Source organism: Chaetodon auriga, chromosome 9 (genome assembly GCF_051107435.1).
Source record: "Chaetodon auriga isolate fChaAug3 chromosome 9, fChaAug3.hap1, whole genome shotgun sequence".
NCBI lineage: Eukaryota > Metazoa > Chordata > Actinopteri > Chaetodontiformes > Chaetodontidae > Chaetodon > Chaetodon auriga.
This window is the reverse complement of record NC_135082.1, coordinates 23,495,716-23,521,831: the sequence shown is the minus strand read 5'-3', so window position 1 is coordinate 23,521,831 and position 26,116 is coordinate 23,495,716. Positions and strand designations below refer to the sequence as shown.

General features: G+C 41.9%; 1 protein-coding gene across 4 annotated transcripts in view; it reads right to left on the bottom strand.

Annotated features, from left to right (window-relative positions):
* gria2b (glutamate receptor, ionotropic, AMPA 2b) overlaps positions 1-19,259 on the bottom strand; it is a 48,056-nt gene extending 28,797 nt beyond the window's left edge. For all 4 annotated transcript variants that reach the window (XM_076738813.1, XM_076738811.1, XM_076738814.1 and 1 more), the window contains exons 1-2: positions 18,834-19,259; positions 18,578-18,718 (exon numbers count right to left, since the gene is read on the bottom strand). In XM_076738813.1, coding sequence (XP_076594928.1) covers positions 18,578-18,718; positions 18,834-18,918 — 226 coding nt within the window. In that variant the 5' untranslated portion in view covers positions 18,919-19,259. The remainder of the gene's footprint in view (positions 1-18,577; positions 18,719-18,833) is intronic.
* Between the last annotated feature and the right edge of the window lie 6,857 nt (positions 19,260-26,116).

Sequence of the window (26,116 nt, the reverse complement as noted above, 5' to 3'; positions counted from 1 at the left end):
TAATGTGCTGATATGCACATATAATACAGTGTATATAAGTTGATGAGCAGTGAATTAGACAGAAAACAACATGGATCATTTAGTTATGTTAGCTGCGCTCCAGTTGGCTTCTCTAAAGTTGGGCTTGGACTAATGGCTGGAAAAAATTCTTGTTTCTTTGTAACAACATCATAAATTGCTCCTGGACATTACTTGTACTGCAGATACAGTATGCACGCACTCATCAGGCACTCTGTGGTCATCAGAGGTCCTAATCACCTCATTATCACCAGCATGTTAAATTTGTCGCAGCAGTGACTCCGGCAGTGCGTCACCTTCTGAGGAGAAGGTGCACCCTGTGAAATATATTTAGCTGTCCCAATTAGCTGACCTCGTTTTCACCACTATGGCACTGAAGGCATCTCCACCACTGTTTACGTTACTGCTCTGTCACTGATCAAAGATTAAACCTGCATAAATTAACTAATTAGCTAATAGAAAGTCTGAACTCAGCTCACATCTAATACGCCTCGCATCAGTTATGAGAGGAACATTTTCATTTCTGTGTACAATTTATTCATTTTTTTGAGATTCAGTTAATTTGATCACCCCAAATGAGACCCCCAAACTTAACAGATGCACACCGAGGTTACGAGGTTTGATCACAATAGTCCTGATTTTCAGTATGTTTAAATGTCATAGGTGTCGTATCATGTGTAGGCTTCAAGACATCTGCAGCGAGTTTTAATCATCACATTTAAAAACATCTGAAGCAACATTAAGACCTAGTGGCTTAAACAACACACCTTTTAATTAAAAACTAGTTAGGAAAATACACTATTGTACTATTTAATGGAAAAGCAAGCAAGAAATTGTTTAATTGAAGGTTTTATGGTCAGTTTTTATGTAGCTGTAGTGATCACAGAGGACATTCATTAAATCAGCAGCGGACAACACTATCTGATATCTAGTAGAGGGCCAACAGAGGCCCTGTGCATCAGCAAAATGATGAATCAGTTTAACACTCTCTCTCACACACACACACACACACACACACACACACACACACACACACACACACACACACACACACCACGTCAGTGTGGCGATGAGCATCAGCAGTCCAGTCACAGCTATCAGAACTGACCGTTAGATATCTCACCCTCTCCAACACTCCTGTTCGCACCACAGAGAAAAAGGCTGCTGGTCTTTGGAGATTTTATGTAAAACTGATCTGTGACCCGCCGGCGAGGCGGCTCAAAGCCACCACCCCCTTCCACCGGAGCAACCTGAGCACATTTTTCACTGATATAGTTGCTGCACGGCTGGATTTTGACCTTGTGTGTCTCCAGAAAACTGGAAAAACTAGGTAGTTCCAAAATGACCCAGATTGCTGAACTGAAGTGAACTGGAATGTTTTCGGTGACTAAAACTGCTTTTAATGCTTATGAAAAACTCACTTTAAGCGTTCAAGAAAACAATATGCTGACTGCTGGTCAGAAACAGGATGAGAACCGCAGTCCACAGTGTCAAAATCTCATGCTTTCTACCCCCAACCAACATCCCCAGCCTCCTTCCTGACACTTATTGCAGTATAACATTGTCACAATGTTTTGCAAATGCAAGGTCATTGTCAAAATGTTGACCAAAATATGAGGCAACCTTTACAATCAGCAACATATTTTTTGCAGGTAACATTATGCTGATTATGTTCATATATTTAACATGCAAAATGTTCACTGTAAACATATTTCATTTGTTAATCCTGCAGTATCTGCAGCTTGTAACCGAATCATAATTAATGATTTAATGGTTATAATGCCACTCTTGTGTCTGTATGAGGTTAGCTTAGCTGAGAATAAAGACTCATAGGCGGGGAAAACAGATAACCTGACTCCCTCCAAGGGAAACAAATTCTGCCTATCAGCACCTCTGAAGCTCTCTAATTAACTTGTGCATGAGAACGTTGTCATCATCAAAACTAATGAAGTTTTATAACTAGGCTCGGGTACAAAGACCACACCTCGAACACATCCTATTTCTGCACAAAACTACTGAAGCTCACCCTCATCTTACTCCTTCATCCCTTCATTCCTCCATCCTCATCCCATCAACACCCTCCTCTCCCTCTGGACCCTTATACATCCCTCCTTCACCATCTGGGCTCTGCTCCATCCATTCTGAATCGTGGGCTGTAAATGTAATCTTCAGCATTGCCAGACTTTTCTCATCAGAACAATATTTTTGTGTTTCTAAGCAGCAGACACATTTAATGCATTTAAAATCATGTTTCAGCTCTCCTGGGTGATCTTAACACTTTTAAGGTCCTCTTACACTGCTGTAGGTGACGCAAAGAAGATGCATTTGAAACTAAAATCACTGCTGTGCTCCTAAATCCTCGTGTTACATCAGACTCTTTCGTTGTGAAGCATTTCCTTCCCCATCATTAAGCAGAAATAGAAAATGGTCAGAGACGTCTCTGACTTGAGGCTCTGACATAAGAACAATTTTGAGACTTTCATCTTTTCTTTTCATCTAAATTAATACGCTGTTTAGCCCTCAGCCGAATTCCTATTCTCACAATTCCCAAAGGATTTCTTTAGGTTTAAGCCTCATAAAAGAGCTGTCACCAGGCTGCAACCTGCAACACTTCAGAAGAGGAAAATATTTATCAATAACTCATGAAATTCAGGGAGCGGAGGCAGTGTTTCTTAACTTCTCAGAGCTTTGTCTGCAGCCCATAAAGGCTCGATCTGGTTTCACTCCCTCTGTTGCCAGGGTAACATATTTCAGCCATGTTCGCTCTCCACACTGCAGAAAACATTCACCTCAGCATATCATTTCATGTAGCGTTGAGGCTTTACATGTCATTTTTCTGAAAGCAGCAGAAGAAATTGGTTAGATTTCTCGCAAATAGCATAAATACTCCACATGCACACTGTTAGTTTTCAATTCAAAAAGGTTGCAGAAACTTGAATTTCCTGTATGAGCAGACAAACTTCTGAAAATCTTGTCGTTATGAAACTCCTTCATTGGTAAGAAGATGTGCATACGTGCATCGCCGCACCGCAGGCTCTTGCCTGGGTAATAGCTCTCAGTCACAGTCTTGAGTGGCCAAAAGGAAGACTTCTGGGAGGTGTCACTGTGGGCCAGCGAGGCGCACTGGGAAGTGTTTTTGTCTGCCTTAGAGCAGCTCTTCCGGCAGCTGGTTTCTAGAAGAACAGTACAGCTCAGTTCTTATCAACTTGTGACTCCCCTCCTCCCATCTCCCATCCTATTTCTCTCCGTCTCTTTCTCCCTCTCTTCTTTTGTTCACTGACCTGTTTCCTGAAGGCTTTCTGACGGCTGTGGATGGAGGATGGAGGTTTCACAAGAACAGAGTCTGATGAATGCTCTCTGTGCTAAAGGCCCAGCGTTGTACAGCGCCCCCAATGTACCCCCCGTCATTTCAGCTCTGCCATTTGTTGTCATCTGCACACTTTTGAAAGCTTCACCAGTAGCTGAGCAGAGGGGGGAGGAGTTGGAAGCTGCCTGAACCGCTCATCTATGCCAGTTATTGACTAAGTTGGACTGCTGACTATGGCTACATCACGCAGCACGAACTAACGACGTACTGCGCCAGCATTTCTCCAGTGAATTTTGAATCAATACCATAAATAACATCAAAGCAGCTCCACTGATTTTATACATCAAAGTCAGTTTATTTGTCGTGATTAGTGCTATTCAGCCGGTGAAAACAGTTGTATGATTCTGTGGCCCTGGAGGGGCTTTTTCGAGTCCACAAAAAAACTACCCAAGTGATGTCAACAGAGTTTTTTTTCCAAATGTAGGACGAAGCCAGACTCTGTGGAAGAGGACCCGCTCCCTCTGTCGACATAAAAAGCTCCTTCTAAGGAACAAAAACACGACCATTCTTATTTTCAGGTGAGTATACACATATGAAAACATAATTCTGAACATTTTCTTCCATATCTGTTACTCAATCCCCCAAAATCCTGCACACTGGACCTTTAAATGAACAGATACAGATAGAAAATAACTAAAATAAACAGTGCATATTCCAAAGAAATACTAATATCATTGGTCCAACCTGAGATAAAAGATTAAGCAAAATTCAGTGATAATTTTTGTCATCTTTTTGGGTGATTTGTGTGTTATTTCCTGTATCAAAAACACAGACTAAGTCTCAGGTCTACGTCTTAGATCTGAAGAAAGAGAAGCACAGTGCTGCGTTGCTGAGCACAGGCCCACCGATCCATCCCACTAAACACAAAACAGAATTCTTCACCCTTATTGATTCTACGAAGTCGGCCCATACATCACACACAGCCTCTTTGTTCGCATTTCATCTGCCTCCTGTAATAAAACATATCGTGCGTCCACTGACCTTTAGTGAAATACCAAAGCAGACTTCGGATCTGCTGTTCTATTGTTCTAATGATCTCGGACCTGCCGGACCAAAATTAGTTACATCTATAAAAACACAGCTTCATCCAGCATCTGAGGGAGCAGCTGCCATCGCGGCCAGACACTCAGCGTTTGCTGAGGATGAATAAGGATCAAGTCAGAGAGGTGGAGCCAAGCAAAGAGAGAATACACACGAGCTACTTTTTATATAGCAAAGCTGAATCTTAGTATTGTTTTAGGAACAGTGTGAAAACTCACAGCCTATTTAGAGATGCTCTCTCTCTCTCGTTTGTCTCTCCTGAAACTGTTTTTCCCTTAATTCTGTTCTCTCTGCCAATAGAGGAACCACAGCAGGAGAAAGATGGAGCCATGAGACGCCGCAATGAGAACTCGCCACCGCCCTGAATATCATCTCCCCGCATCGCTTAAGATGACCCCAGGCCTCTCATCAGCTCACCATCACCATTTGACCCCTGACTCATCTCCTCTTCCCTGGCCCTTGGTGCATCCCTCCATCCCTGACCTTTCACACAGCCATTTATCCATCACTTCATCTCAATACTTGAATCGATCCATTCAGAGGTGACGTGGTTTAGTGAAAATAGCATTTGTGTAAAATGGAGGATCTACGGCAGCCATGAGGCTTTGTGGTTATTTGTCAAATATTTTATCGAAATATTCTCTTTCGCCATTTAGGTCGATTCCACATTATGTTCTGTCACCATAACTCTTGACTAAAAGCAGGTATTTCGGAAAGTAGTACTAGCCAGGGACCAGACCAGTACAAACAAACAGAAGAAGGCTGGCCTCTAATCAAGGCTGAGTAAAACACAGTCAGGAAAGCTGGAATTACTTTCACTCTTGAGAGCACAGATAATATATCTGGTATAATGTGCATTTACAAAGCACTAACTCCATCAATACAACAACAACAGAGCTGCACCAGTCTGTTGCTCTGAGTTTCTCTTTTTAACAGGAATACTGTTTTCATTAACTACTGTATTTAATCAAAATTATTCCTGCTTTATTTTTTTTTGAATTACAAACTTACCAGGAAATGCTGATAGACTTTGTTATGGAGAGAGCTGATGAGCTGATGAAATAGTATTTATTTCATTTTAAAAAACCCAATAAAATTATTATAAAGGACTTAATACTATGGAAATGTATCATGGAAACAGGTAAACACTGAGTTTGTATTAACAGTGTGACATCAAACTAAAATAGGAACAGGTCGGAAAACACAGAGGCTTGTCACTAAAATATGATACGATATACTTATTAAACAGGACAAATGGGAAATAAAAGTCCGTCTCATATATAAGCCTGTTTCAAAAGCAGCAATTGAGGCAAATAAATAAACTTCTTAAAATAGCCTATACTGCACTACAAAGTATACGACAAACATTTCTGAATGTCGAAAAGGAGGTGATGAGACGCACGCTGACTGCTGTTTGCATGAAACATCCTACAGAGAGGCAGACAGCGACTCCTGAGAACGACTCCATTTTTCATACACAGTGCTCCCTGGCGCTGTTTAAAACACTTTTGACATTGTGCCATTGTCAGAGCTTACACAATTTAAATTAGCGCCAGCGAAAAGTCCCGTAGAAAAAGATAGAGATTACACAATACTGCTACTTCAAAAGGAAGCAAACGAAGATGTGACCTTCCAGAGACCCCGGTTTTCAACAATACAGCGAGCATTAAAAAGTAAGACTGAGGTTGCAGCTGCAGTGCTTTTCATGGGATTTGATGTCTTCCTTACTGTGGGGGATTTTCATGCAAATCTGACTATTTTTGATAAACGGCTCTGTTATATATAGAAGGCTGCTTTGTTGTGCAGGCCCGACGCAAAAAAAAAACAGAACTTGTTATGTTGACAGAACAGTGGACCATGACATACTGATATTTGCTCAGCAGTAATCTTTCTGCATGGCTGAAGAGTAAATAGCATGTGCATTACAGCTGTGTATTGCAGTATTAAATGTGATTAGGGTAGTAATGTAGACACTGGGAGGATTACGGACGCTTTTACTCCCCATTTACTAACTCTGTTCAGTCAAGCGTTCCCAAATGCTCCCAGAGGACGAAGCCCACTGTCTTCAGTGACCCCCTGACTTTTCCTCTTGTGGCACCAGCAGGTCAAAAGTTTAATTTATCCTGTGAAATGCTGCAACATCGACCAGATTTGACCATTAACAAATAACGCGGCAGGAGCTGAAGTTAACCCACAGTGTAAAGTAAAGCCGGTATGCTTAGTTCAAACACTTCAGAGTGCCAAGAGGACGAACTGGAACAACTTTCTGAATCCCACAATTTTTCATCTCGCTATCAACAGGTCAAAATTTTACTTTACCTTGATATTCTCATCACCTTCAACTGCACATAATGCACGTTAGCAAACGGTATCATGCAAACTCTGAGCCTATGTCAATATTAAGTTGGTGAATGCAGTAAACATTACACCTGCCAGCTTCTTAGCACTGTCATTGTGAGCATGGGAACATGTTCATGTTAGCATTCACAGACTCCACGGAGCCGTGAGTGTGACTTTTTGACAATTATCATGAACTGCAGTTGAAAACAGAGTTAAAAGTAGACACAATATGATACAAATCTGAAATCCTATTCATTCAGCCAGAGCTAAGATAGACTAAAAGGTCAGCATTTGAAGCATTTATTGGTTGTACCGCTATTACTCTGACATCCTTCCAGTCAGCAAATGGTGAAATCAGAAAATGTCCGATAATTTATGCAGCTGTCCCCTTTTCCAAGTGTTTCTCCTGCTGTTTTATCCCGGCAGGGGACGAGGAGCTGCTGAGACATGTGAGGCCCTTTATTCAGCTTGTGTCATTTGGAAATGTTTGTGCTGGACCTGACTCTGTTAATATAATGTAGGTCTCAACACCAGAGCCACATGCTCCAAACTCAGAGGCCGCCTGTGTAACAGCAAACTCTTGTCCCCTTCAGGAGCAGCAGCATAACTTTAGTTTCGCAGTGTTGAGAGAGGACATTTGGGAACAGTTTGGAGTTGCCTCTCGCCTGCTGCATCATTAAAATCTCTGCCTGTCTGCTGCTTGAGTGTCCACAGCAGATTATATCGTCTCTGAGTGTGTGTTTGTTTGCCCGCTCTGTCACACACACACACTGATCTCACCTGCCAGCGATCACGGGTTCTGACCTCGTTTTTGCGAACCCGCCGCTGGCCGAAGCCCCATCTCTCTCTGCCTCATCATATTTCACTCCCATTTGTTTTCTTATCTGCTCCTAATTGTCCATGTCATTGTCCATTTAATGGTTTTGTCCTGGCACCTATTACATACTTGGCCGTCCTTGTTGTCGATCCCTCTTTGAATTGGTTCTACCATTGGGGATTTAACCTTATCTGAGTGTGCGAGGTTGACACTGCTGAGTAGCTACATTCAGCTCGACATTATTGTTTTTCACAATGTGCTGTTTTGTAATATTTTGCTTTATATGCTTTTTTTTTTTTTTTTTTGTTACGCAAATCACTGCAATGATTCATGTGCTCTTACAGAAAACCTGGGGATAAAGTGCTTTCCCATTAGCATTGTTGCAATTTCCGCTGACTACTACTTCTACCAGTGGAGGTTCACAAGGATCAAAAATTACTAAATGCACCATTAAAGAGTCAGTTCACCCACATTATAAATATATTCTCCTTCAGCCGTGGTGTTATCCAGCCACAAAGATGAAGATGAACCTCAGATTCAATTTAATTTGAGGCACTTAAACCCTTGAAACTTACATAAACAGCCAAGTCACTTTCCTTGTTACTCCAGATGATCTACAGAACACCTTATCACCAGCTTCTATAGGTAAGATAAGATAAGATAAGATAAAACCAAAACTGTCTGCATGGATAGACACCACTACAGGTAAGTGGCAAAAACTTCAATATTAATATTTTTCACTGACTGCTGTTTTGGAAAAAGAAAAACAGGGTCTTTAGAGGCACATCAGAAACGTTCTTTGCCTCCAAGCCTGTGAGTGGGCGAGCCAGTATATGTCCTTGATTGACAGCTGAGCTGGCAGAGGCAATGAGACACAATGTAAACACATTTCACTGGTAACTGCAGCTTACAAGCCAAGGACAGACAGCATTTTGTTTGCAGCTGCATGAAAAATTGAGTCTGTACCATTGAATTTCTAAACTGACCAGTCAGATAAATTGTTGCAGAATAAGACGTCTCTGCTTGTAGATAAGGAGGACACATTAGCTAGAAAGCAGCTCTCTGTCTATACACAGAGAATCAGCGTTAAGTTGTTATTCGGCCTCATGCAAAGACAAAGATTCCACAAGATCAGACTAAAAAATATACATTAAAATACACATTTTAAGGCATCACATTGCACTTTCAACCCATGGCTGCTGTAAACACTGTTCTAATCTCATTCTTGGAAAATGCTGATGTTGCACTCATTTCTGCCACCTTTGCTCTCATCGTTCACTTTGGAGTTTTAAAAGTAATCCTGCAAGTTGCAAAAGGACATTTTGTCCTTTGTTTTAATCTCTAAGGAGAGCGGCAGGGTAACAGATGAAAACTGCACAAAAAAAGAGAACAAAAGCAAACATGAAAATACGCCCACATAAAAGAAAAGAATAAACAAATTAGTGTTTCCATCAACTGGTTTGAAGCAAATTAACTGGACTATGCAAAGCGGCAATTTGGCTTCGTTACGCATGGCTGTAATAAACAGAGTAGAAGAAGTAGAGGTTGCAAATTGGAAGCAAAATCAGTTGTTTGACAACTGCCAGTAAACCTCAAAGAAGAAGAAGAAAAAAAAAACTTTGGCCATCTACGAGAGAAAAACAGAAAGAGGCCTTTTGGATTTTTTTCAGGCATTATGAGACTATGTGGGAAGATGCTGAAATCAAAAAATAGCATCCCCTTCTCGTTCTTCACTTGGAAGTGAAGCAAATGATCTGTCGTGTGTGATAAATGCTTGTTACTTCAGTAACTTACTCGGAAGAGGGTTTTCATCTGCTGTGATATAAGACAGAATGTCAAACCCTGGTGCTTTGCCTCGACCCTCAGCGTCTCATACGGACCCTTTAGCGTCTGTATGAGATGCACCAGACTTTAATCTAACTCCAGTGTAAACCCATGGCAATATTAGACACTCACAGCAAGGTGACGTAGTATTAATGACATTCACCCAGGAGACAACAAGAAGGAAGTCAAACCAAAATCTTTTCCTAAACCTCAGCAAGTAGTTCTGGTGCCTCAACCTCACCAAACTGCAGCTGTTTTAAAACTTCAACCACGTGTCAGACAGGTTTTCTGGCAGGAAGGCTTTGTGTGTCCCTGGGATGAGAACATGTCAGACACCTGGAGCGGTTGCTTCAGGCGTCTGAAATTGCTGCAGACGGGTTTATATTGGTTAGCTGAAAGCCCGGTGCATCTCATAGAGATGATAAGGGTACATTGTGTGTCTGTATGAGATGCCGAGGGGTGTGACAAAGCATTGGCATTTAATGCTCTGGGAATGAGAACAAGTTGAAAAAGACAAAAAAAAAAAAACCTTCAATAAAGACATTGAGGATGCTTGTTTGAGTTTCCACAAATCTTTTCTCATGTTGTACTTAAAAATCTGCACAAACATACGTTCATGGAAAGACTAATCTAACCCTCACTGCACAGCCACCTTAACAAACAGAAAGCTGTCCTGACTCCAATCCCTGAGCCCCCTCCACTGAGTCTATCCCTAACTGACCCCTGAGATCAAAGAAGCCGCCTGTAGACTGTGGCCTTACTGGCCTTCACATGGCCAAACACCCGTGCCTCCTTTCATGGGGACAAACAGCATCACAGAGCCGAGCAGCAGGGGACCAGACCAGCTGAAAACCAAATCAACTCTCACTGTGAGAGTTCACTCTTACACACTCGAACCTCCATTTGCGATGATGATACACAGTTTTCAGCCTTTATTGTCCCCAAGTTTGAAATGAATCATCTTTCTAGTAATATGTCCTCACTTTATTTATCTTGTCTTTTTTGCTTGTATCAACATTTAGTGAAGATCCAACACGTGTGTAATAACGAGAGTTGAGTAATTTTGTGAAACCTGAGTAGCACATATCACATACCATTTGCACAATTAAAGACAAATATATGTAAACGACACAGAAACGTGCTCCATATTATTATATTTTCTCAACATTTTAGTTTTTTACTTTTGGAATTGCTTTCTTTTTCCACACAGATGCATACAGCTGAATTCAAACAGCTCGGGTCTGTTTTATGATGAATGGTGAAAGGCATTCTGGGAACTGGACGAAATCAGTAGCTAAGGAAGTAGAGATGTCCAGCAGAGACCTTAATGCAAATGTGGGAACAAAAACAAAAACAAAAGAGCATCTTAGTTGTTTTTTTTCTTTTCTTTAAGATGTTCTACATGAGCAAGACACATGGACAGTGCACTATCAGGTTCACAGCTTGCACCTTTTGATAATTTTCCCTGGGACTGTAGAAAATGCAACTGACAAGCCAGCAGCTGCTGAGATGCATTGGCTACGGTCCAGATGAGACCTTTTGTTTAAGCAGGCAGACCATCAGGGAACAAGAGTACAATAGCACTGTCTGCAAAACAGACATTACTTAACAGCACCGCCGACAATATCAAGAGATGCTTCGAGCGGATCAAAGCTCTAAATGAAGTGGACAAAGTGAGCTCGAGTGAAGAGACGGGGCTGAAGAAATGAGAGGAAATGCATTCATCAGCCCTCCATGTTGATTTCCTGGGTTGCCTGGAGGAAGGAGACGGTTCTTAAGAAGCACGTTCTTTAACCGAAGGTTCAACAGGTGAGAGAGCAGCTGATGTGAGTCAACATTACACAGAACGAGACTGAGGATCAATGATGCTTCTTAATTAGAAAATGTGAAATCATTATGCGTAATGTTGGACAAAGCGCTGTCAGTCGCCCCACATGCATAGATGTGCTTTTTGTGAATTAACTAAAGTATTAATGGATTCATATCTTCATTGTTGGGCTTCACAGCCGGTTTAAAGCGACTCCGCTGTCAAAAAACAGGCACGTTACGACTTTTTCCCTGATGCTATCCACCTTTAGCCTGAGTCATCCTGCCCTTTCGAAAGGACACAGCCGGCCTAAAGACAGTCACTCTCACATTTACATTTTGCTCAGCGAGACATAACATTACAGCAACAGAGAGCACAGGGACACGTCTGTCTGTGCAAACCGCTCATCACAATGTTAAGTTGTTCCGTCTGTCGTTTTCATACATCATTTCCTATTTCTTTATCTTTCCCTTTCTCATTCTCTCCCCACACACACACACACAAACCACACACACTTAACTCCTAATAAGTTTGACAAGAACACCCTGTAAGACCAGACAAGGCAGCCGGATCAAATCTTAATCACCGCGATGATGGGGAGGACAGATTCTCCTCTTTGCATGCTAATGAGCATCCCCCCTTCAGCAGAAAAGGCTACTCTGTGAATTAAAGGGAATTCAGCTCGTTCTCAGTTAAGTGAACTTCAAACAGACTGTGAAGATAGTTGAAGGCCAGATTCATGTACACAGAAACAGTCTCTTAAAGTCAAGATGAAGTGCCTTTTTAACCCTTTTAGATCACATCCTGGGTCATATTGTGTACAAGTTTTACAATGTATGCTAAAAAAAAAACACATTTCTTTATGTTCATATGTCAAAATCCAATTGTGTTTTATTCCTATAAATAAATGACCTCTGAATGTTTTGTCCCCTCTGTCTGTCCTCTTTCAATCTATACTTTCCATCTGGACTTTAAATTGCCTGAAGGGTCTCATAATGTGCTGTTTCTGTAAAAATGTTAATAATAACACGGTGGCAATGAAAAACAATAATAATCTTTTTTTTTGGTTTAACAAGTGTGTAATTACGTTAAAAGCATTCTCATTTATGATTTTTATTATTTTACTTTTATTCTGTAAAACTGAATTAATTTCAGTTCAACATGGAGCTGCAGGGACAGGTTTTGTTCTGTTTTGGTTAAAGTTGAAGGAAATGTCTCTGAATATCTTCAAGTGACTTTTCTGTCAAATAACTTCAGTTGCATGTTAATTATTTGGTGTTTTAAGCTGAAGCCTAAATGACTTAAATGTTGTAAATATGACCATCTGCTTCTGTTTTTATGCCTTGAAGCTGCTACTGAATTTAGAAGTGGACCGTATGGCTGCAGAACTCGTGCATGAAGATATGATGCTCTTCATCATACAGTTTCAGTGATGAACTCGACATCTGACCTACAATCATTTTAGCTGCATCTCTGTGACACAGTGTCTGACACTTATGATAGATTCCTGCCACAGCGACCGTCCTCTGAGATCTGACTTATTCACATGCTGAAACGGAGACACTGTACGTGTGTTTAGAACTAGCTAAAAGGCTGCAGAAGAATCAGCGAGGTGTTTTTATTTTCACAAAGATATGGGAGGGGACATCTAGATAGAGGACCAAGGATAAAGCCTCGGTCACATCTCTTTAGGATAAGGATCTGTGCTCCGAGAAGACAATCTTTGGATCTCTATTTGCAAACCAAAGAAATGCAAAGAAATTTGTCTTTTGTGGCTCTGGTGCAGAGATACAGAGTCCCGGTGCTTCAGACAAAGACATTTGTGAACTTGAACACTGTAAATGAATGAATGAATGGACGAAACCTTGTCGTCTCAGTGACTGGAAACAGGATATCTGTTCTGAAATCAGTTCTGAAGTCAACTGCATTTTATGGTCCACACTGAGGTTTGATTAAGATTCATATGTTAAACAGAAAAAATGATTTTTAACTTTGTCTTATGTGTACCTCGTGAATATATTTGCATAGAAAATCAAAATGCAGTATAGATTATCTTTTAGATTGTGTTATTGACAGTTTTGGTGAGTTTTTGCGATGAAACATGTTTTAAAGTGATCCATCAGAGCCTGGTAACTCTCCTAAAGCCAGGAGGAAAACAAACAGAAGCCACCGGGCAGATTCTGTCAGGTTCAGCTTTGTCTGCCTGCTGAATAAATCATCATTTTAAGGCCCTATTCTGGCTCAAACATGTTGTCTGTGTAGCTGGTGAATTTTAAGAGGTACTAACCACTGTCGCTGCAGGAGAAAAAAGTTTGCTTCCTGTCCAGCTTAGGGCAAAAATGCATTTGAGCCACCTGCCTCGGAGGCACTGACAGAAGGAAACTGTTGGATGTGAGACAAGAGCCGACTTCCAGCTGAGAGCCTTTGAATCTAACTGATGCTATCTCAGCCTTGTGTTTTTTGAGGACAAAGTTATATGGGCTTGGTTGGGGGGTGTATTCAGGGCGACCAAAGATCCGCAGAGGGTTCTTTAGCCTCATTTTCTGACCGGCCAGCTCACAGGCCTATTTAATATTTCACAGCTCCCTCTGAAATGGAGGAGAATGCGCTTAATTAAGTGTGAACAATAAATTGGCTATAACCAATGCTCCGCTGCGCATATATGGTTGGTTTAGGCTTTTGATCATTCACCGAGGTCCCTGAATGTGTATGTCCCTGAGATACTATGGGCATGTAGATGCATGAAATTACAGTATGACGTGATTCGACCATGACGAACTGGGACTTTGAAGTGTTAAATCGCCGGCCGGCTGTCAGTGACCTCAAACTGCTCTGTTGCTCTCAGAGGAGGAAGAGTGGTTTGATTTGAAAGAGGTGGGCGTCAGGAATAAAAGCATGGGAGCGTGCTATAGCAGAATATAAAGCTTAATGTGGCAGGCGAAGACACAGACCCACGCACGTAAGCAGGTGCACAGTGTAATGTAGACATTTTTCACTGTTCAAGTGAACCTTACTGTAGACAGGCTTACGCTACTTATCATTAATTGCTGATGTCCATTTCGATGTAAATAATTAAACGATGTTACCCAGAATGCCTTTCAAAAGTCCTGTGCTGAAGTTGTGTAGGTGGTTTGTCCCATTGGAAGATGTATGAGTTCAGAGAGGATGATGCTGTGACGTGTCTCAGTCGTTCAAGTGACACGAAGTTGGTCAGAAAAGGTGTCACATTTTGCACTGCTGATGACAAAAGTGCGAGCTTCAGCTGCACTGCACTCTGGACGCTGATGATGAGACAATCATGCATAATTTAGACTTCAGAGGGGTTCCCAACCTGCTTGACCTCTTAATGCAACGCAATGTCTTCCTGTGACCCTTTACAGCGTGCACATCTGTGAGCATGTATGGAGTTCAATCAAAGTGATTTCCCCTCTCAGACTGTTTCATCTGGATAAGTTGAATCGGCCTGTATTTCACTTGAAAAGGCTGAAGAATAAATCAAAGCAGCAGAGGCCGAAATAACCCGACCAACCTGAGTATTCTTGTAGTCCCAATGAGTCAAAGCCATGAAACACTTGATTGCTCAATACTGTCTTTCATTAGACTCTCCCTGACTGGTTAATTTCAACATCTTTCAAACTAAACGCCACCTCCAGAGCCACAGAAGACACCACACAACTGTTTTCACAGGCTGAAGTTGACTCCTGACAAGCAAACTGACTTCCATGTACAAATTGATGGTTCGCTCCTTCAATGTTCAGTGTCGCAGTGCAGAAAAGATCCCAGTATGAGCCATGATGCCTTAAGTCCACAGAAACAAAATAAGAAAGCAACGCTTTCTAAGTGATGCTCTATCAGGGGAATTTGTTGTATCTGATGTATTGAATGGTGGTAAAAAAAAAAATAATAATAATAATAATTTGTCCTTTGAAACTTTGAAAGTTAAAAATCCAACACCAAACAATAACATGGCCCCTGAAATTCAACATAAATACCCTATAAAAAATATCCTTTTTAGTAGCAGTGAAGTGTTTCAGGGCGCATTAGTCATTAAACCATGTGGGGTCTCAGAGGTGACTCTATTCTCGGAACTTTGAAGAAGAATCTTGGAGATTTATTGCACTGGGTGGACAGCACACCAATATTACTGCACACACATACATGCACGCACAGTCACAATGACTCCCCTGGTCTTGGCAGCAGATGCAGGCCTGTCCAGATGAACTGTTATTGATGGAGGAATGCATCATCCTCCCTCCCACTGTCTCTGACACACTGCATTGATGAAGTATGCTGTTGCACAGGCCAAGTACAACCAGAGTGTAATATGTCTGTGGGGGTGCAGATCCATACATTCTGAGTCTTATTTCACAAGCTTAAATTATGTCTTAACTGTTTCATATTGCAAAGAAATAAAACTCTAACACACTTCATCAGAGTATACAATTAATTCAATTATCATAAGTCTGCAAAAATCGAAAAAAAAAAAATATGAAAACGAGCATTTTGTGCCAACTTTTGCTGCTTAAATGTTTTCAATACTTTGTGCTACAGACAGTTTGCTCAAGACACAAAACTATTGAGATGCAGTACTCTCTGCTCACAGGTCGTAAAAATATCCGATCCGTCTGGATTTGAGGAGAATGGCTAATCTGTCACTTCCTGTAGTCCACTTCAGTAGAATTGTATTTAGTTGCACATTTTCCCTCGTGCTTCCCTCCGCGTTAAAGACAAATGTGCTTTTGCTGGATCTGAAATGAAAGCTCACAGCAGCAGCTCCTTGGTAATGGAGTGTGTGAGGAGTCCTGGAGCTCAGCGAAAGCTTACAAGAACCTGCAGTTATAATGTTTTAGCTTTCAATACGCCGTGTCAGCTTCAATACTTCTCCTTTTATTCTCCACTGTGCGCTGTCTCATAAAGTGAGTTTTAACAAAAGGCAGAGTGGTGGTTTTAATCTACTATAATTACACATGGAGGTGGACTGTGAGGCAGACTGCCATCTACCGGTTTAAAACCGACCCCCCCCCCCCGCCATCCCCATCTCACCTCATCCCAGCCGCCCTCCCCCCTCTTACTTCCAACTCCCACTCAAGTAGTCGATTAGTAGGTAGATAGAGTCCATTCACACACAATCTGAAAACACCAAAGGTATGCAGCCTGGGTGCTGCGTTCAGGGACAAGAAAACTCCACGGACTGTCAGCAGCCTTTTCAGCATTCAGCGGCGGTCATTCCCTCAGCTCGACATCACAAGTCAAGTCATTGAGGCTCACTGGTAGCTGTGTGCAGGTCTTAGTGATCTGCTATTTCAATGTTAAAGCCTTACAGTAACTGAACCAAAGCTGCGCCATTGATGTGGAGGTGATCCATCCTCAGACTGATCTCTCCTCAGTTAATTACATGCAGAGGAAATACAATGCTTGACCAAAGAAACAGCTGAAAGCATTCAAGGATTGCGGTTCATTGATTTTATCAAAACTTTGCATGGTTTGTTTCATGATCGAGCTCAATCTAGACAGATATATGAAAGCCAGCAGTTGGATTTTGTGCCATAAATCAAGAAAAGGAAAATAAAAAAAAAAAACTTTGCTGATGTTTATTTATATCTTCCAGATCCCCTCCATGCTGTTCTTTGTGTTTAAGATGTTTTTCACTCCCTGACCTTTCCAGAACATGTGCAGAATCAAAACACGCCAAAGTAATCGATTACATGCCACAGTGACTTAAAACCCCCAGTGGCCTAAGCGAACGGAGGATTACTCCACTTTTGATTACAATTGATTAAGATAAGCAAGTTAGGCGTTTAGAAGAAACCGTCTGCAAAGGTTTGGACCTGATCGACGTCTAATCAAATGAGTGTTTGTGCAACAAAACACACACACTGAGGACAGAAGGAAGCAAACCGGGCGGAAAATCACACATACAGTGGATCCATCCAGGATGTGGCTCACATGCACTGATTCAGTCAAGCAATGGAGAAGCAGCGAACACACGCTGTATTTGGAGCAGATGTATTGTTGGATATGGAGAGCAGCGCGCATACACCTCTTTTCCCTGGAGGACGTACAGCGTTCGTGCCCTACAGGGGACACTGATATTTGTATGTAGCACATCGACAGGGCTCTGGCCGGGATCTGTCGGACGCGATGAGGCGCTCCCAGCAGGAAGCTTTTATATGGTAATGAAATCGATTGGAGCGATGCGCGCACCAATCAGAAGCGTTTGATTTATGTGTAAGGGACTGTTGAGAGGAGTAGTCGCTTGGCAACCGCCTAATGAAATGTTCGAGCTGAGGCTATTAAAAATAGCGACCTCAGAACCTACTTGCTGCCTCTTGTTGCGGCTATTTCAAAGGAAACTGCCAGCATCTTGGCTCTTTTGATAAAAGAGGATGATTAAAGCTGAAAACTGGCCGCTGCCTGATCGAAAAACCAAGTGATGGAGTTTGATGTGCGCTGTCTTTAGACTCCAGAGTCGTGATTTAGGTTTGGTGAAAAGCTATTAGTGTGTCTCCGGCATTTTCCCAAGCAGCTGCCAGTCATTTCAGGGCCTCGGCTGTTAGTTTATCCTATTTATATATATATATATCCTATTCAATCCCCTGTATATGTTAAATCGTCGCCCGGCCAATACGCGTGACGCTCTGTGTAAATCTATGGATGTGGGCTGTCTTCTAGGAGCCAACAATGGATGAACACCGCTCCTTCCGAGCCGAGAAAAGACGTGACAACGGCACACACTGCAAAAAATGTTCATCTCAGCAAGTCTCACCTCGACACGAACGCGAAAAGCCCAAATAAATGAGGCGAGAGGGGTTAAATCGATTCGAGTGCAGGTTCGCGTTTTATAAGGAGTAAGGAAGAAAAAAAAGTCAGATCTCTACATTGGTGGCTTTATGGAAACGGCATTTGATTCCAGGAACAGGTTGATGTTCATTGCAATCAAGTGCAATCTGCCTCCACTCGTTTACTTTAACATAAAACCGGTGTGTTTAAAAGACTGTCGGTGGAAAGAACTCGTAGAATCGATGGTTTCGCAGCGTAGCTTTGTTTGATCTCTGAATCCGAGGGAATAGAAATGGGATGGATGTGACTGACTGTTACTGTGGAAACCAACTTTCCACTGCCTACACGATATCGTTCATCCTCAACTACGCATCTTGGTGCCTCGACAATGTTTGCAGACAGAATATAGATTAGAGAGCTCCGATGAGTTCCATCTCCATTGGAACAGCTGATACATTTACCCAAACTCCTCTCAGAAAAACGCACAAAATGCACATGAACATTTCATGGGTGATGTGAACGCTGGCAGGATGGATGAATTCGGGTTCTGTCTGAAACGGGGGTAAATGTGCTTTTCACTTACAGCAGTTGGTAACAGCAAAACTGTTCGCCACTTCCAGATTGTCAATGTGAGGCGTCAGTCTGAATTCCGAGGTGCCAAACTGAACCATTCCTATCCGAAATGCGCTGTACTCTTGATCCGCACCCCTTGGAAAAAGTCCCCCTGAAACCGACACAAAATATCAGTTAAACCTGCACAGTTTTCTACGGTGAGACACATTTTCCGCACAGACTCGCTGCTTTTCAGCCAATTTCGTTTGAACCAAATGGATACCTACCAATCTGAACACTGGGCGAGCCTCCAAGCGCGCATCCCCATAACACCAGCAGAACTGAAACGGATAAATTCACTATCTTTTCCATGTCCACAGTTCAGGTGTCCACATCCACCAGGGGAGTCTGATATTCCTCGCTCTCTCCGGAGACGTTAGATCCGACACATATTGGAGATCTTCAGCCCTGGGGAGAAAACAAAAATACTGTGCTGCAAAGGATGTTTTTTACTGCAGGTGGCTCGCAGTGAAAGGACACCAGCAGTGAAGGAATGGTCGCCTGCGATGTAGGTCTGCTGTCTCTTCTTCCGCTCCTCCTCGTCGCTCCCCTCCTGCCGGCAGCTGATACCTCCTCTGAACGCACAGAGACACTGCGCGCCTCCGCTCGGCGCGCCGGAGATCCTTTCAGCATCACACCCACAAGTGAGGAATGTTAATGAGCAGGCGGACAGAGACGAAAAGAGCCGAGCGGCAAACACTTGGCGACAAGAGGCTCCACATCCAGTGAGAACAGAAGCTGTGGTCTCAGGGCTATCGTCTCTGCTTTGTTTTATTCGTGGAAAGACTGAATTAGGAGCAGAAAGACATGGAAACATTCGACGCTGTTGATTCTTAACATCACAGGACCACTGTTTGTGTGCAGCTTGTTGATATTTTTGATGGCTGCCTGTGTGAAGCACAGCCAGGAATCTCCAACCTTAAAGAGTCTTTCAAAAGGTCAATCTGTTTTCATCAAAGCACAGTTGTCAAAAGGATTACCAACCCAACACCAAGCACTTCATGTGGACTGACTTATCCTGTTGTCTCCTCCACCAAGCCACCACAAATATGTTATTTCGTTGCATGAGTTTACTGGGGTTGCAGCCATTATTCTAAACATCGGTTAATGTGCAGTTACTGTCTAGATTAATCATTCAGTCTGGTGCAAAATGTCAGTTCTGATTTTCCCAAGGTGACACATTCAGGCAGCTTGATTGGACAGAATGATTAAAGCAGCAGATGCAGAAACAGGAACTAGAGTATTTGTTGGCATGTTTGCTTGAAAAAGGACTGAACAATCAAGGGGTTATCAGAATTAATTTTCTGTCAATCAATGAATTGATGAATAGTTTCAGCTCTAAAGTTCATAATGAGTGAGCAGGCAGATAAAGGTCACTCAAGATCAGCTCAAGAGGTCAAATGGATTGTGAACCAGACCTTAAAATAGGGTGAAAGTGCCCTTAAATAAGATAACACTGGAGCCAAACAGCAGCAGCAGCAGCAGCAGCAGCAGCCTTATATCAGGCATATGAAAACACGCTTCTGCCATCTGTATTTAACATTTTCAGACTGAAGATAAGTTCAAAAGCATCATTTCTGGAGGACTTACTTCTCCAGTTGAATTCACAACAGTGCTTTTAACCATCTGGAAGATGTAATTCTTTCTCCTCTAATAGTTCCTGAATGCAAAGTGGAACATTACTGAAGATAACCTTAAGAGCTGCTGCTGACAACATATCAGACGAGAGGCAATTTTGCAAAAATACATAGTGAACAGACAATTTGAATTGAGACCTTCAGATGTTTTTTAGTCACTTGAAAAACAAGTCGCCTCTAAACCATGTTAAAGGCCAACATTTCATACTGTGAAAACTCATCAAGTGCATCTGCTGGAGGCCATCACTCACGCCCTCCAGGAATAACCATCAGCTGAATCTCCTCTTTAACTTTGATCTAGTGCTTATTTCCACCCTCTGCATACAAATTCAGTGCAAATCTATGGCTTGTTGGAGCTGCCATTTTGAACAGGGTTAAATGGAGGAGAGCTGCTTCACAACCAACAGGAAATAAATGGCATGCCTGTCCCCTGGTTTTATGATATGCATATCTCAGCCTGCACAGACAGGATGTATATTAATCATCAGGCGGTGTGAGATAGCAGTCTGGGAGCAAACTAATGAGGCTCAGAGTGAGTGGGAGCTGAGGGTGGTGGCAGTGAGAAGCAACAGATTTCAGCACCACGGACAGCACATCACATGTAACACTGGCTGCTTTGGAGCCTTCAGCGCCGCGAGGACACATGGGGTGGAAACTTAATAGAAATGATCAGTTTATTATAACTTCCATCATTCCTATTGGCTCAAACACTGCATTCACCAAAAATAACCACTGAAATCACAGAATACAGTGACACTGCTGCACTAAAGTGTGACAGCAAGAAACACAAAGGGTCACACGATCAGATAGGCTGCAGGCACGACAACAGTTCTGTCAGATCATCTGAACTACTGTATTTGGAAACAAAACTGAATAAAAAGAGAGATGAGAGCACCTCAAATATCAGCAATAATTCATCATTGCACAGAAAAGCAGTCTGTGTGCAAAAACTCTGGCAGGTTTCCAAATAGGAAATAAACAACAATTAAAGTTGCTTCATTATTATTTGTAATCTGCTTCAGTGAGACCATGTGGACACGGTGGACCTGTGGACAAATGTCACATTTTCACATGTTCAGTCGAACTGTAAAAGACTCTTAAGGTCACTTTAGCGATTAGTTAGTTGGAATGAATTAACAGCGGACTCGCTGATCACTGACTCTGTGATGGTACAAATTGAGAGATCTTTCCAGGACTTTTCTTGGAAATCAGTAAGAAATATTGAGTGGACATATAAAATGCTGTGCTGCCAATAGTTTTACTGTTTGCCTCAGTTTGACTGAGCTAATTTGTCCTATCAAGTCCTATTGACTTGCACTGTTCAACCCTGATTTCAAAAGTTAGGACGCTGTGTAAAACATAAATAAAAACAGAATTCAATCACTTGCAAACAAACTGTGTCTGCAGACAACAATTAACAAGATGATCCTGAGCTCATGCAGCACTTTCCTTTATACCATCATGTGTTCGCAAAGTGGTGAACCTCGCTCCATCCTCGCTTGTGAACGACTGAGCCTTTCCAGGATGCCCCTTTCATACCCAATCATGATACGATCACCTGTTACCAATGAACCTGTTTACCTGTGGAATGTTCCAAACAGGTGTTTTTGGAGTCTTCCCATCTTTCCCAGTCTTTAGTTTAGTCAAATTCAGAATAAGCAGATATTAAAATCAATGAAGCTGGTGAGATAAAACATTAAATATATTGCCTTTGTACTGCTTTCATTTGTGTGTACCTCAAATAAGGATCAGCAAGCTATCAGATTTAGTTTTACTGACGGTATTTAAACACAGTATGGGGTAGAACATGAACAGAACAGCCATGCCTTTGCTTTCTGGTGGCATTCTCATTAGAAATCCTCCTCACGGCAGAGCAAATTGCATGTTCAGCCTGCTTGTGTTTCACAGACTCACATGTGTTGATCTGTGTGACCTTGTCTGGAGCTTCTGCCATGCATGGATTCACTCTACTGCTGCAAGATTGAAATGTAATTTCAGTTTGATTATCTTACAGCACATTCTGCAATGTACTGAATTTGCAGCCAGTGAGATAATTTAACTGTCACAACGCTGAAGAGCATTCTGATGAGTTTTCAGGAGTGAAATGAGACTAACTTATAATCAAATCATGAACCCGCCGGCTGTGTGAGTATGTTTACCTTTGAGCCAATTTAGACAAAATAACCACATGAGTGAGATGGAAATTTTACACAATGCTAATGAAAGCGGCTGGTCTTCCCGGAGAATCCAACACTTTGTAGCAGATAAAACCGAGTCAGTGACCTTTAGAGAAATGTTTAACCACTCAGGTTTGTGTGTCCCAGAAATCCTGTGCACTGCTTCCTAGAAAGCATTTACATCTCTGGCATTTAGTTGGTGCTCTTATCTGGAGGGATTCAGCGTTTTTGTGTCTCAGTCAAGGGCTCTGCATCATGACACTTAGCTTGTGATGGACAAACACTGGCTGTTGTTGTGGGGATCTGACACATGACCTTTCAGCAACAGAAAGCATATTTTAATGATCCCCCTGCTGTCGTTAGCTGCAGTGCAGAGAAACAATGATAAATGTTTCTGTGAGCGTTCTCTGGAAGTCCATTAGGACTCCAAAAGGAAGCCTGATTACTCTCATCTACAGTTTCATTCCACATTTTGGAATTATCTTCCATGTTTAGTCTGACCTTCAAAAATGGGTTTGTGGAGAATCTCAAGAGATTTGCTACCCTACATGTTTTTTTTTATATATAAAAAAAATGAAATGAGGTGAATACTCCACTTGGATGCAAGAAAACAGATTTTACAGCTTGAAGTATGAATATGTAGGTTTCATTTTATAACTTGTATGGAAATTTTCAAAGATTATGTAGCTGTGTCATTCATTTTCTTAAATCTCGTCACTCTTTTCAGGAAGTTCCACAAGCCTTTCCCAGCAAACACACATATACAGGCACTCACATTCATTAATACGTCTCCCATGCGGCTGAACTGCATTTGTCTCATGAGGTGTTTGCCATCAAGTGGCTGTGCTGCCCTGCAGGCTCACTGGCTCATTCAATGGAAGCATTATTTTTTGAAGTATGTTTATTATGTCATGTTGAACATTTAGGGTTCATCTCCCTCAAGACAAATAGAATGACAAGTCCAAATTAACAGCTGGACAAAAGAATGCAGGATGTGAGTTATACTCTAGGAAAGAATGTACATAATGCATTAGGGATTAATACATTTGCATGCTTCTCTAACTCTGATCTATTATATAAATGCATGCATAAAACATTTTATTACCTCAGGCAAAAAAAAAGAACTGTTGCCAAGTACACTATGGTATTAAAAAGCTTAGCACAAGAACACCCACGAACAAAATGCATGTTATATGTCCTACAGCCAGAACAGAATCAAACAGTACAGATCAACAGAATGAGAGTGAGGACCATCAGTGACGCATGTCTAATCATGGACATTAGCCATTAAATCTGCGATGGGAAACTTCTGACCTCCAGGCTGTACAGTCTGCCTGTGAGGCAATTAATAAAAACAAAAAACAGAATCAGACATACAAAAAAAGTGGTTAATATCATGTCAATCCATCGAGAACAGAAAATTCAGAGTTGGCCTTTTACTGTTAAAGTAAAAGGCAAACCAGTGTGTCTACGTTAGTTTGTGGTGACGAGCTCGCCGTGATGAAAAGGCTAATCACGAGCGTCATTACAGCTACAAACATGCTGAACTGGACACGCTACAGGGACAAATGTGTTTGGATAAAGTTAACGCTCTTCGGTGCAGTTTGGATACGCAGCAAGCAGCTTTGAAAAGACCGCATTCTGACAGAAACAGCATTATGCTGGCGAGTTTTGTGGTGAGCGAGTTAATAGCTAAGAAGCTAAAACCTCATTGAGAAGGAGAATTTGTGAAGTTGTGCCTTGTTGCTGTTGCAGAGATGCTGACACCAGACAAAGTAAGTGTGTTTGTTTGCAATAATTCATAGAGATGAAGGAAAACCTGACATGGACACTCAGTGATAGCACGCGTCTTTGTGATTTGGCCTTCATGGTGAACATGACCAAGAACCTCTCTGAGCTGAACCTCAAGCTCCAGCAGCTTCTCAGCTCTCTGCTTTCAAATGTGAAATCATTTGAAGTTAAATTAAAGCTGTGGCGAGTCCAACTGGAAAGAGGAAACTACATTTTCTACTCTGCAAGAACAAAAGCTGCTGTGACGTCTGAATCTGCTGCTGACATGAAAACTCCTTCAGACTTTTGATGAGAGGTTTGAGGACATGAAAAATAAGCAAAAGGAACTGAACATATTTGCTTCACGTGCGTGAAAACCGACAACATGAAATCACTGAGCCTCAAAACTGAGTCTTACAAAGCCTCAGTTCCTCTCAAGACTCACTGACTCAAACCCGGAGAACCAGCTGCAATTACCACCACCACCATCATCATCATCATCGTCATCATCATCATCACCATCACCATCATCGTCACTAACATCTGACATCAGACGCCTCGACAAGAGAAGCAGTTCCAGCCATTGCATTAGACGTTAGTGTGATATATGTGTTCAATAATTTAGTAAGGCCCTTGAAGGATGTTATAAAAATTAAAATGGCCCTTGACGGTGAAAAGGTTCCCCTCCCCTGATTAAAACTACTCATTCTGCTCTATTTCGACGAGGCTTTGGTGAGTCTCTGTGTTGTGGAGTTGCGGTTGATCAGGAAGCTGAAAACAGCGGCTCCTCTGTGACTTACAGCTGCTGCTGACATGACAGTGTCTTCGAGGCTGTTTGAGCATACAGTAAAGAGGTGATGTGAATACATAACAAGGCCTTTGGACACTCAGAAGTTGCTAAGCCAAGCATATACCGCCATTAGAACAGTTCTGGGGAGTTAAACCTGCAGGGATCGGTCCCAAGGTCAGAAAGAGTGCTGAGAGTGGACACTTTGACTGCATCAGCTCATGTCAGTAGCACTCAATCTGTATGTTGCACTGAGTTCCTTTTATATTTGTCCTGTAAAACACTCTTTCAGCCTCCGATCAGATGGCAGGTTCAAAACTGATGACATAAAACCCTTTTAATCCACAAGTAAGTCATGTCAAAGTGATACCTTTAAAGGCTGTCATTATGCACGTTCATGTGAGTTTTAAGAGTGCAAAACCGTAATTCCAAAAAAATGCCACTTTTAACAGATTCTTGCATTGAAAGTTGGGTTTGTAATTGGTGCCTCTATAAGTTACGAGTCACATTTACATAAAATATAGCTTAAAGTTAATCACTATGATTTTGAAACATCAGCCGGCAGAATTTTTGTGCTCGAGCTCCCCGAGATGAAACCATGCGACTGTGCAAATGTGAAAAGGTGTTGTGCCGTTAAACAGCATTCGGGAAAATATTTACTCATCAACAAGCGTAATAGTTTCCAGCTGTCTGCTTTCTGCATTTCATCTTTTACATCTATTTTTATTTCCCTCGTCCTCTTGGTAATGATGCATTCCCCCGAGCTGCGTGCTGCTTGATGGTTTTCATGTTTCCAGCTGAGCAGTCCTTGTTTTATGACCCTTTGGTCATGTGCACCCATTCAGAATATCCACTTCAAAACAGTAAAATTGTTTTCAGTTCTTGAAAATTTATTTAGAATTGAAGGTACAACATGGTAGTTTGAGAGGGGGGTGTTGAATTTTACTGTTCTTGAGTTCCATTTTCCCTTTCTCTGCTGGTACCATCCGCCCTCCTCTATTTCCTCCAGGATGAAGCTTTCAGACGTTATTTCACCTTCAACATTTCATCACGCTGTCTCTCTTCACTCTGTCGTTTCTCTGTTTTGGGCAGAACTAACTGTAATGACGGCACTCACAGTCACAGCTTTTTCCCAGATT